The sequence below is a fragment of the Terrapene carolina genome, unplaced genomic scaffold (assembly GCF_002925995.2).
Source record: "Terrapene carolina triunguis isolate 2854851 unplaced genomic scaffold, T_m_triunguis-2.0 Scaffold88, whole genome shotgun sequence".
Taxonomy (NCBI): domain Eukaryota; kingdom Metazoa; phylum Chordata; order Testudines; family Emydidae; genus Terrapene; species Terrapene triunguis.
In genome coordinates, this window is record NW_020664439.1 from 16,040,748 (window position 1) to 16,053,252 (window position 12,505).

General features: G+C 40.2%; 1 protein-coding gene across 1 annotated transcript in view; it reads right to left on the reverse strand.

Moving 5' to 3' along the window:
• The window catches only part of COL4A4 (collagen type IV alpha 4 chain), a 124,909-nt gene that overhangs the window by 23,792 nt on the left and 88,612 nt on the right, over nucleotides 1-12,505 (reverse strand). The window contains exons 26-36 of the mRNA XM_026649910.2: nucleotides 11,829-11,936; nucleotides 10,975-11,193; nucleotides 10,632-10,784; nucleotides 8,858-9,028; nucleotides 7,775-7,918; nucleotides 6,905-7,012; nucleotides 6,376-6,557; nucleotides 4,919-4,982; nucleotides 1,373-1,447; nucleotides 655-762; nucleotides 171-278 (exon numbers count right to left, since the gene is read on the reverse strand). Of these exons, the coding sequence (XP_026505695.1) occupies nucleotides 171-278; nucleotides 655-762; nucleotides 1,373-1,447; nucleotides 4,919-4,982; nucleotides 6,376-6,557; nucleotides 6,905-7,012; nucleotides 7,775-7,918; nucleotides 8,858-9,028; nucleotides 10,632-10,784; nucleotides 10,975-11,193; nucleotides 11,829-11,936 (1,440 nt within the window). The remainder of the gene's footprint in view (nucleotides 1-170; nucleotides 279-654; nucleotides 763-1,372; nucleotides 1,448-4,918; nucleotides 4,983-6,375; nucleotides 6,558-6,904; nucleotides 7,013-7,774; nucleotides 7,919-8,857; nucleotides 9,029-10,631; nucleotides 10,785-10,974; nucleotides 11,194-11,828; nucleotides 11,937-12,505) is intronic.

Consider the following 12,505-nt stretch of genomic DNA (forward strand, 5'->3'; position numbering starts at 1 on the left):
GAGTTTTACTATTGATTTCAATGGGAGCAGACCTAGGCCAATGCTAAGCACTTTTTAAAATCCTCTCTATTTTCAGTTACGTTTGTTATAGCACAAAATTCCCAGTAATTTCTGACACCATTACTTGAACTGTAATGTGTGACTAACGCTGCACTGTTTATAGCACTTACCTTTCCTGCCTGGGGGACCAGGTAATCCTGGCAATCCTGCAGCTCCTAAAGGCCCGGTATTACCTTGTTCACCTGGAACTCCTGGCAATCCTGAATCACATATGGCACCTGAAGGTGGAAAATATTTTTAATATGCAAACCTTTTTACTCCTGCCCCCTTAGCTGTTATTTCTCCCATGCTATTCAGTACACAATGGTTATTGACCGGCATCTGGGGCCAAAAATTCTATCCAAAAGCATTGTCAGCTTTCCTTGAATCTCCTTTATGGCCCCTCTTGGAAGAATCTCTGCTACTTTGCTGCAATAGTTCTGATACAAGCCTTCATGCTGCCTTTGATACCAACCTACTCTCTATTGCCAGCTTCATCAGCTGCATGGTTTTGAATTGCACTGCAGACTGCCTCACTTTTTGTCCATTTTGAAGTAATTCTCATCCATTTCTGTTTTTTTTTTTTTTTTTTTTTTTTTTTAAATTTGACATTACCTGGAAAGCCATTTGCTCCTGGGGATCCAGGCATCCCCTTGGGTCCTTGTCTTCCAGGTTGCCCTTGGAAACCTGGTAAACCCTGCTCTCCTGGGAATCCACAGGGTCCTTAAAGAAAGATAAATATAACAGTTTCAGGTTTAAAGGCATCCATGCCTCACACTGTGGTATGTTTACAAAATGCCAAGCTCAATATACTCCCTCATGTCGTACTCCTGAATAAAGGACGAGCTTTACGCAAATAGTTCAGCGTTTCAGATACACAGATGTGTTTATTATGCTGTTTTGCTCTGGTCTCTCTGATGTGTGGACTGTGAATTTATTTAAATTAGCGATAGGACATGGAATTATTGATCTTCCTTTTACTCTCAGTGTGATTGGGAAGAAGTTGACAGATTTTCCTTTTTTCCTTCCTCTTCCATGTGGCTGAAGAAGGAGGGGCTGTTCCCAGAGACAGAACTTTCTGGTGGCTAGCGGAGTGCTCATCAGTGATGCATCTGGACAGCAGCAGACCCTAACGCCTGTGTTCATTTGTGGACTATATTATAAATTGTGCGGCCTTTTTGGTCCTGGGCTTCCAAAGGCCCAAAAGCCATTGTTGTGCATTAGTCATTAGTATTAAGCTGCAAATATTGAAAGCAGCAAAACATGAACAAATCCTATAGCAAATTTCAAATGTATTTAAGCACTAATTTTTTTCTTAATAACCTAAATGTACCTGGTGATCCATGATCTCCTGGAGGCCCTCTTTGACCAGGCGGACCATGTTGACTGCCCGAGTCACCTCTGTTACCTATTCAAGTTAAAAATACAAATGACTTTCGTTAGACATCAGTGTCTGTTTCATCCGCAAAACCAAAGATAAATAATTTTGAAGGCCCAGTAACTTACAAATATTAATAGCTAAAATCACAAAAACAATTCTCAATTAAAAAAAAAACAAATTCTATTATTTTATTACATTGGACCAAAAGAACACAAAAAACTAGAGGATTGTCCTTGATAAATTCATACTAGGAAATAGAATGTGGGATTAAGGGAAAGCTTCTTTGCAAGTGACTGTGCTAAGTTTTTATGTTAAATATGGACAATATAGATGTATTTTTGTTACTGCAGTATCACTTAAGCACTAATTGGGAATGGGCCCCACTGTGCCAGGTCCTATACACGCACAGTAACAGACTGTTGAGTATGCCAACAGCATTCTAAAAACAAGTGTATCAATCAACCTTTTGGAAACTTCAGGAGTCTGGGTATTCTGTATAGCTAAGTATTTGTATAGCCCCCATCATCATCATAACTGAGAGTCTACTGAAAACTTAATCTTTCACTTGCTTTTGTAAGCTTGTTTTAGCCTTCATAAGTGATTTATTTGTGAAATCTCTAGTATAGCAAGATGCACACAAACGTCTTAAAGCTGTGGACCAAGGTAAGTAGTGTATCATAAAACATTTAGCAAATGATAATGGAATTAACAGAAAAATACATAGATGAGAAATACTGAAATGACTTCCTGAAAATCAGGAAGCTTTGGACTGTAGAAGAGGTTCATTTCTGCTTTAGGAGAAAAATGAGAATGGACGCAGACACAGCATTAGTACAATATCCCTGTCTATTTCTTGTTAATTAGATAATGATGGCCTTGAATATTTAAGGACAGTTTTTGAGGGGCAAGTTTCATTAGCTACTGAATATTATGTCATTCTATAGCTTGTGACAGGTGGAAATATTATATCCCCATTTCCCTAATACATCATTTAATTCTCAGACTGTTTGATCAAAAGCCACATCTGGAGGTATCAACTCAGTTGACATTCAGTATGACTCCCATTAAGTTCAATGGGAATTTGCCTGAGTAAAAACTCAGTAAAGATCTCATTAATTGCCCCAGATTTGAAAAGTGCTACATAAATACCAAGTATTATAATAAAGTACAGACAGTTCCTACAGAAATAACTTTGAAAAGGCAAGAAAAATCAGCACAGTTTAAGTCTGTTTACTCAGAAAAGGCTCCCTAAGAACAATTTTTGGGTTTCTGAGCCAACACAGATGCTGTGTCTGGCCTTCTCCACTCTACTTCAATTCCTCCCTTTATAACAGACTCTCTTTCTGTTGTTGCTATTCCTCAAACTCCTCCCACATCAAATTCATGGTGCCACAGCCCTTTCACCCCAGAATATTATGCAGGTGTCTAACACCTCTCACTCACTCCTGCTGGCTTCTAGCTTCTCTGTCTGAGACTGTTGTGAAACGCATAGGGAAGACTCTTGAATTCAAGTGTTATCAGTGATTCTATGTCACAGCAATCCTCCCTGACCAGAGGAGATCCTGTTTAGTGCCTTGATTGCCACCTACTTCAGCCAACTTCTTTAAAAAAAAAAATCAGTTACATGTGTTTTAACCCCCTTTTAGCCCATTTCTGATAAAGGATTTCTCTTTATCTCAAATATTTGTTCATAAATTCTTTTTTGTGAAAATACATTCCCTGGCTAGGAAGATGCTGAATTGCTAGAGTCATGGAAAAGATAATCTGGAGAAGGAATTTCCCTTGCTCTGTATTTTCTTCCAAATAAATCACTGGTCTTCACATTCTTTTACTCTTATTTTTGTATAAACTAGTTTTAAGAAGAAAATCATATTCTACGGAAGCTTGAAGCAATAGAACAATTCAGCTGGTACTTCTTGCTCTTCATAAACTGCCTTTAAATATTCAAGGTCAAATTTTCAAAGTGGTCTCAGCTCATCCTCGAAATAGGTCAAAATTTGCACACGAAAACTTGTTGGTGTCAAAGGTTGTGTGTCTGAGTGTAAACTATCTACCAAATTTGTACACACAAATCAGATTTACAGATGTCCTAAACATTCAAAAATTATAAGCTAGATGACCCAAAAGCATGAGATTTAATAATAATTATAAATTGTGGTTTTTTTGGCCATTTTATGATGATGTCACCTATTTTAGGGAATCCCCCATCTCAACTGGTGTGAGATCATCTCATGTTCAAAATTCAGCCAGAAATACACATGCAAAAATCAGGCTGCCTTGTTTACTGATCATCCTCGTCTATCCCCGGGGGTGTGGAGAGCTGCCATTCTCTCTCTCTTCTCCTCTCTAGATAGGCAGCTGTCCCCATTCTAATTCTCCTCTCAGTGCTCCCCGCAGTCTATTGTCCCTACCTATTCTCTAAATTTATCACATCCGTATTTCCCTCCCTTTCTCCTCATTCTCCTCCCCATCACATTCTCCCACTCTGTCATGACACATTTCCCTGGATCCCCTTCAAGATAAACTGCATGAGTTTGGAGGCAGAAATCCAAATATAACAAGAACCTTTAAAAAAACCCAACCCCACGCTGTTGTTGTGAGACTTGCAATAAAACTGTGAGTTGGCAACACTTCGCCAAAACAAGGCACACATCTGGAGGCCACTTTTGAAAATGTGACCCTTAGTTGTCTACAAAATAGTTTCATGTTCATCTTTTCATGCAAATACTTTTTCTCCTTCTGTCTTCTCTTCCACTCATGGGTGATGTTCCCCTTTCTCTGTATCTGAAAACTAATACAAGTTTAATCACAAAAGCCATCTAGATAACCATTATGTCCTGTCATTTGATCCCATGGTATTTTATACATATATTGGTGTTTCTCATTTTTGGGACGAAGCTGTGATCTTGTGAAATTTAACTAAGACACAGTCATCTTCAAAGTCACGGAAAGCCTTTAAGTGATAAATCACCAAATGTCCTACTATAGTTAAATGAAAACTTTTTATTTAGACATAAAACAGTCTTGTGTCTAACGATTTTCATGTGTGAATTATCTCTGTCTCTTTCTCCTAGAGCAGTGTTTCCCAAACTTGGGACGCCGCTTGTGTAGGGAAAGCCCCTGGCGGGCCGGGCCAGTTTGTTTACATGCCCCGTCCGCAGGTTCGGCCGATCGTGGCTCCCACTGGCCATGGTTCGCTGCTCCAGCCAATGGGAGCTGCTGGAAGCGGCGGCCAGTACGTCCCTCGGCCTGCGCCACTTCCAGCAGCTCCCATTGGCCTTGAGCAGTGAACCGCGGCCAGTGGGAGCCGCGATCGGCCGAACCTGCGGACGCGGCAGGTAAACAAACCGGCCCGGCCCGCCAGGGGCTTTCCCTACACAAGCGGCGTCCCAAGTTTGGGAAACACTGTCCTAGAAGATGCAATGAATGTATCAAAGTATACAGCAACCTAACAAAATACTATTTATTTCATATAGCTTGTATGTTTCAGCTCATTACCTTTAAGTCCTTTTGTACCATCATGTCCTGGACATCCAGGAATTCCCGGTAAACCTCGTTCACCCTGATACATTATTAAAAAAACACGCTGTGTTTAAAATATAATATACGTAACAGGCACAATCTGTAAAAACATATGATTTTGTTGCACTGATGAACAGACTGATACTAAATGTCAATATTATTGTTTCTTCACTGTATGATTTTCTGTGGAGTAATCCACTAGTCTGTGTCAAATAATGGCTAAATACTGACCTTTGATATATGCAGGAAATGCCAATTGTCTTGAGTTAGATCTGTGTATCTATCGCTAAGGCTAGAATTTGGATCAAATATCTTAAATTCCCTCTAGGTGATCCAATTAATGCAACTGTAGTTTAATTCAAAAATGGTACTTCAGTAATGTATTTTACACAAGAACACAAATGAATAAAAAACATGTTATCTCCCCTTTTGCTGACCCCCAAGAAATTAGTGTTGACCTTCTAATATTAAAATAAAAAAAGATAATCTAATTTTTCATCATAAACAAGGAGTTGTAGACAGCAATACAAAGCTTACACTGTCCCTCAGAAATAATTTGGTAAAACACAGACCCAACGCTGAAAACAAATGATATGTAACTATAACAGCTTAAATTCAACCCGGATTTACATTTGTGCAATCCCATTGACTCATTGCATGGGATGCAAGATAGTGAAGAATTTGCCTCTAATTTCATCTATATCATGCATATTTGTACATTTTTCCTTTGGAAATAGTATTTTCCAGGGTTCTGTTCACTATAAGCTGCCTCTGAGGGTGACAAAGACCAAGGGATGCTCCTGGACTATGCATGCAAACAAGCAGGCTGCTCTTGGAAGTGGCTATCTCACTACGGGTAGAGTAGGTGACTCCAACCATGTGTCCTTGGGAATAATATCAGAGGATAGACTGCTCATGCACCTTTCTTGTTAGTCAGTGAAATATGATGAGGGTTCCCAACTACAGAGAGTGGAACCAAACAACTCTATGGACCATTGAGGTGACAAAGGACCCCATACAGCCCCACTATAAAATAAGTGAAAATAAAAGCAACAAACAAATTTCACATTTGTTGACCTTACATGCTAGGCCAATACTGTCTTCTGAATAAGATCATAAGAACAGCCACATTGGGTCACATCACTGGTCCGTCTAGCTCAGTATCCTATCTTCCGATACTGGCCAGTCCCAGATACTTCAGAGGAAATGAATAGGACAGGGCAATGTATTGAGGGATCCATCTCATGTCATCCAGTCCCAGCTTCTGCCAATCAGAGGTTTAGGTGTGACCTGGCATATGAGCTCTATAAGCATGCTCGTATGGCTTGTGTACCACAATCAGTCCTGTTGCTTGGATTTTGAGCTCTCAAGAAGTATAAAAATGCAGTTCAGTACTGTGTATCCATGATCTTGCACTATTGCTCTTAGCTTACCTGGTCACCCGGTTGCCCTTGAAAACCACTAATTCCTCCTAAACCTGCCGATCCTGGGGAGCCTGGCAGCCCTGGAAACCCAATCTGTCCACTATCACCAGGTTCACCCTTCTGAATTCCTGGGAGTCCATTTTTGCCTGGAAATCCTGAGATCCCTCTGATTCCAGGACTGCCTTTTTCACCTGAAATTATTCCACAACAAAAGATTATTGTAAATTTATCCTGGCCCTTGGGTGATACATTTTAGTACCACATTTTTGTGGGTACACTTGTGCGCTCACAATTCATGAAGTACACAATAAATTGTAGGCATAAACTGTAGTATTTATACAACTAACTAAAGGACATGTCCACATAATGGGGTAGTTGGATATTCAAATACTACTATTTGTGTCCACAGTTATGCCTGAAATTTTGAAACTACTATTAATTGTGGCACTGTGACAAAAAATTGTAGACATTTTTAAAAATCAGGCAAGGTGGGTGTACACACTCTCTCTCTCTCTCTCTCTCTCTCTCATGAGCTCACCTGTTTCCCCTGGAAACCCAGCCTCACCAGGAAGCCCTTGTTCTCCCTTTTGTCCTTTTTCCAGCCATAAGGTAATGAAGCCACTGTCTCCTTGAGCACCTCTTTCACCTTTGAAGAAGAACACGGTGAATATAATATATACAAATGCTAGCTGACCACACTGTATCATAAAATGTCATTAAAAATACATTTAAGTGCTTGAACTCTCTCCCAAAGTCTTACAAGAGTGCCCTTTTCTCTTCTCTTTAGAACGTAATGTAAGTCCCATTTATTTCAACAAGTTTATCGTTGAAGTTATTTTGTCTTTCCCCTCTTTATATTAATCTGTAAACCTCTTTTCTTTGTGTAAGTTGGGAATTGCTTCTGGTGTGGGTAGAGTAGTTTGCCTGAGGACTACTGGACTTGCCATTGTGCAGATCTTTTGGTTCTCACTAACTATGTATTTGGCAGGTTGATCTTTATTCCTTGTTTTAATGTTGGGACATGATACTGCCAAAAACCTTTATATTTACATTGAACAATGAGAAAAACATGACAGAATCTTAAAGAATGCCCTGCTTCAAATCTGTTGGTGATGACATACAATTGCTCATCACCCCTGTTGAGAGAGAGCTGCACCAGATGCAGCAATGTGTGTAAAGGACACATAAAAACAAACAGGTGCATGAAAAAGCAGACTCATTAAACAGACCATCTGATTCTGCTTGCATGTACACCTGATTTACACTGGTTTAACTCCACTGATCCCATTGGAAAATGGCAGTGAATTGATTAAAGTCCTTTTACAACAAACACGAAATTAAAACAATTTTATTAACAAAAATGAAAAAAAGCCAGTTGAAAGGCAGAGGTAATATGGATTCTCCATACCTTTTTGCCCTCCATCCCCACATTCTCCAGAAGGCCCCCTTGAACCCATTTCTCCTTGTTCACCATTTCCACCCGGGATTCCTGTCTGTCCTTCTTTTCCTGGGATTCCTGGGAAACCTTGGATGCCTTGGATGCCTTTGCTACCTGGTAATAATGTTAAGATACTGATGTGCTTATCTAACAGCCTACTGTGGTGCTATTAGAAAGAGTGCTATTAGAAAGAGTGCAAAGCAAAAGGGAGACAGTTTAGAGAGAGTTTTGGAAAGTTAGTAATATATGAGAATCAACAGCAGACGTATTTGAGTAATACTAAGGTAATGCTGGGTAACAATAGAACATGCAGTAGCAGACATTCACTATCTAGGTACTTAGCTGATGCTCATCACTGGTATCTGAGCTACAAAAGGTTACACATGGAATTGTACTCGGGTGTAATATAACTTTCTGGAAAATTCTCCTCCTTTGGGGATAAAACACTTATTTCATGCTTAGGTTCAAGCCCAATGGTTATTTCTTTTTAAGTTTGAGGAAAGTAGTTCAGTCTTTTGTAAATGTATTTATGCATTTTTAAAGCACTTCATTAGTGCCTCAGTAAATGTCTCTTACTTTCAAATCTAAACTGTTGTTAAGGTTTTACTAAACAATTCCCCAAATGCTCGTAGCATTAGAGAGGATTCCCAGCTGGGGGAAGCTGTTTCCCCACTCACATGACCTCATACTTCTTAGGCACACATGAGTATGCTCTCATACAATATTGCACTGAAACCAGGACACAATAATGACCTGTTGCAGACAGGAAGAATGAAACAGTCCATAGAAATTTGCCTATAACTTTCATAAAACAACCAAAACCAAAGAATCTTTGGTGTGCCCTGCAAGCTGCAAAGTCTTTACACTTGCTTCACTTTTGCTCCAAGAGACATAAGAAAGGGTGATATTCTCATTGTTTTTCACGGATCCATGTAGTAGAAGCTGGAAGGGTGTGAACAGTGCAAAGCACTCTCACTGACATCACTTGAGAAGGAGCAGCTGTTTAAAAGAATTATATGTAACAGGGTGATAGATACATTAGGCTCCATATACCTCGTTGGCCCGGGAGTCCAGGTAATCCATCGTTCCCAGGAAGCCCTGGATATCCTCGAGGGCCTGGAGGACCAGGGGACCCTGGTACACCAGGAGTTCCTGGTAGGCCTTTCATTCCAGCTGGCCCTGGTGGGCCCATGTCTCCTTTCTGACCTTTAAAACCTGGTAAGCCTGAGAAAACAGTTTATTTTACTCACTTTATAACCAGAAGCACAAAAGAAGATTCAGCAATACAGATGGTCATAAGAAGGATGGGGGCAGGGATCTTATATCAAATTATTGATTTTTGGTGGAAACTTGAATACTGAAAACACTGGGCTGAAAACTGAAATATTTTGATTTGTAAATACTGCTACGGTGCCTCCTGGCAGTGGGGAGACGGTACATCACGGGAATTCCTGGCCGCAATATTTTGGTTTTCAGATGAAATATTTAGGGTTTTTTTGGGTGTTGGTATTTTTGATTTAAAAAAATTTCTACAAAAAGCATTTTTTGTGAAAAATTTAATTCAGTTGAAAATCCAATTTTCCATAGAAAAACAGTATCAACAGCAATTTTTCCATCAGTCTCACTCAGTGACACTTTTACCTAAGCCTGGGCTGTAACTACATGCTAAATAAACAACACGCTTTTAAGATACTGAAGATTACAAAATAGGAAATACTTAACTCTTCCATAGTATTAAACCACAATGAATGCATATTTACGAGGCCAGTTAAGCAATGTATTATTCTATCGGAAACAGGTTTGGGAGGGACCTTGAGCTTTTCACTACACTGACTAGGCTGGGATGAGATTATGCTGAGTAAAGGGAAGGTACAGAACACGCTGCACCAAGCACCAGTGCGCCGAAAGATTTTCATTGGACTGTCTCTGACATGTCAGCCAGGTGGTCAGTATGCAGGAAAGAATTAAATGTAGCACAAGAGTTCAGAATAAAAGTACAAGTGAAAACCTTAAGAGCTCTGCTCAGACCAACTACATCATGAATCCCAAACTCCCCGTCTTGCATTAACAGAAAGCAATTGTGTAATTGTATGGAAGACACAGAATTCATGATACTCTCTTTCTGAACCCTATAACTTTCTCTTCCACTATCAAGGGGACCATTGCTCTGATTCACAAATATGGGTAAAATGACACACAACAGTTAAAAATGTGATTGAACTGTAGTGAGGGGTATCAGCTGGGAGCACAATGAGAGAAGGGTGGCTGTGAGAGTCCCAGAGTTTAGGAGTTGGGTTTATTTTTTTAAAAAATATCACCATGACAAACCTCCCTAACTAGAAGGTTTCCAGTAGTTAATTTTAACATGGTGGCACATGAATTGCTCCTCAATATAAGATGGACAGCCATGGTTATTTTATTTGCACATGTGACGCTCAAAGAGATAGCAGGAGGACACCACTGTAGAAATGAGCTAGTTTTGGGGGAGAAGTCGCTCAGAGGAAGGGGAGACACTTTCAGTTTACTACACCTTAAGATAGTGAATAATTTTCACTAGCCACATAACTCAGTCATTCTTAGCTGATGTTTTTCTTAAATCAAAACGACAGCTTCACAAAGGTTTTTGCTCTGGTACCACTGAAATCAATGGGAGCTTTGCTATTGGCATTCTCTGGGAATAAGGGGAGGCTCAAAGTAATTATCTGCAGATAGAAAATCAATGGAACAGAGAATAAATGGAATGGGGGATTACTGAGTTTGTAGATATTCACCTGAAAAAGATGCCCAAAGTTCAGAGCTGGGATGTAATGTTATGAGCACAGTTTACCTGGAGGGCCTCGCTGTCCAAGAACTCCTGGCTGTCCTGGTGGCCCTTGTAAGCCTTTATCACATGGCTGACCGGGTGAGCCTGGAGCGCCTATTTCACCTTTTCTGCCTCTCAGACCTTTAGCACCTGGAAATCCTGGTCTGCCAGACTGTCCTAAAAAGATGCAATATTTCTCCTGACAAAAAACTTCCCATCCACTCCCCTGGCAACCTCCCCGTAGAGTTCAGAGCAACGTATTCAATTACTGTTGTATTTTACCCACCCACGTGGATGGTTCTTTTCTATAGGTTTTCAAAAATGTTTGATACTTTCCTGCACTTTGGAGTAGAAATATGACTCATACCTTGTGGCCCAGGAGCACCTGATTCACCTCGTATTCCTTGTGAACCAGATAATCCTGGCAATCCTCTGTGGCCTGGAATTCCTGGAAGACCGTAACTGGTATCACCTGGAACACCTTTCTGGCCTGCAAGTCCAGGAGTGCCAGGAAAACCTGGGGCACCGTCAGGAGAAGAACCTCTTTCACCTTCATCACCTGGATCACCAGCATTGCCTCGAAAGCCTATTGAATTTAAAAATCACACAACATAGACAACCGTTCAGATGGTATGTTTTAAAGGTGTGGGCTACCATAATGCAAATGTAATAGAATGAAAATATATTCAAATTATATGCAAAATAACATTTGCATACTTCAGGTTTCTCATTGGATAATGATATCGCACAAGAAACCAACGAGCCATTGTGGAATTGATACGCTTGGGGGGTGATACCTACGTGTTTGGGGCAGCATATATTTGTTTTGTGTATTCCCCATCCTTGTTTATTTCAATCCCTTTGGTAAGTAAATATATTCTCCATGTGCCTGCAAGGTTTACATATAACAATCATGCTCCTGCTACAGGTTCTGAATTGATCAAGACTCAGCAGCACCTTCCATTGTGGTAGTAACAGAGCATACTGGAAGGGATTCATCTATACATCAGCCTAACTGGAGATATCACTTCCATCCCAACCTGAACAACCTTACAACTGAACTTTAGACACACATCCTGCATTTCAGGGAAAAGAGGCTGAGACGGTTAAAACTAGCAAGGCAGCTTACCCTATCCTGTGTAAGTATACATGCACATGTATTAACAGTCTGTGCAGCTCCATGTTTCAGGGGTAAAAAAATACTGTCTCTCTCTCACTTACCGTTTGGCCCTATATCACCTGATGTCCCTGGTTTGCCTCGTTGGCCCTTTTGCCCATCAAAGCCATTTGGTCCAGGAGGACCAGGGGGTCCTCTTAATCCCTTTGGTCCTAAGAACATAGAAAGAATACAGATTTTACAGGATCTGCTTATAACCTACCAAACCTCTCTGTGAACTAAAAGGAGATGTAAGTAAATAGTGGTGCATCTTCATTGTATGCTGCATTGTGTAGAATTTACAAACAAGCCGTCCTTTTTATCTTCTTTGAAGATCGAGTGCTTTCATATCTTTCTGAACATTGTGGGAAGGGCCACACAAGTTGGCCCAGGAAGGGATGACTGACAGCTGACAGCTTAGACCCAAGGGCTGTGCACTAATCTGTAAATCTCCAGAATGAGGTTACTCTGGGCCCCTCTGATAGTAAAACAACTGCAGAAGAATAAATTAGGGCTGTTGATTAATCACAGTTAACTCACATGATTAAAAAAATTAATCGCGATTAAGCAGTTTTAATCACACTGTTAAACAATAGAATACCAATTGAAATTAATTAAATATTTTTGAAAAAAGAACAGGAGTACTTGTGGCACCTTAGAGACTAACAAATTTATTAGAGCATAAGCTTTCGTGGGCATCAGAAGAAGTGGGTTGTAGCCCACGAAAGCTTATGCTCTAATA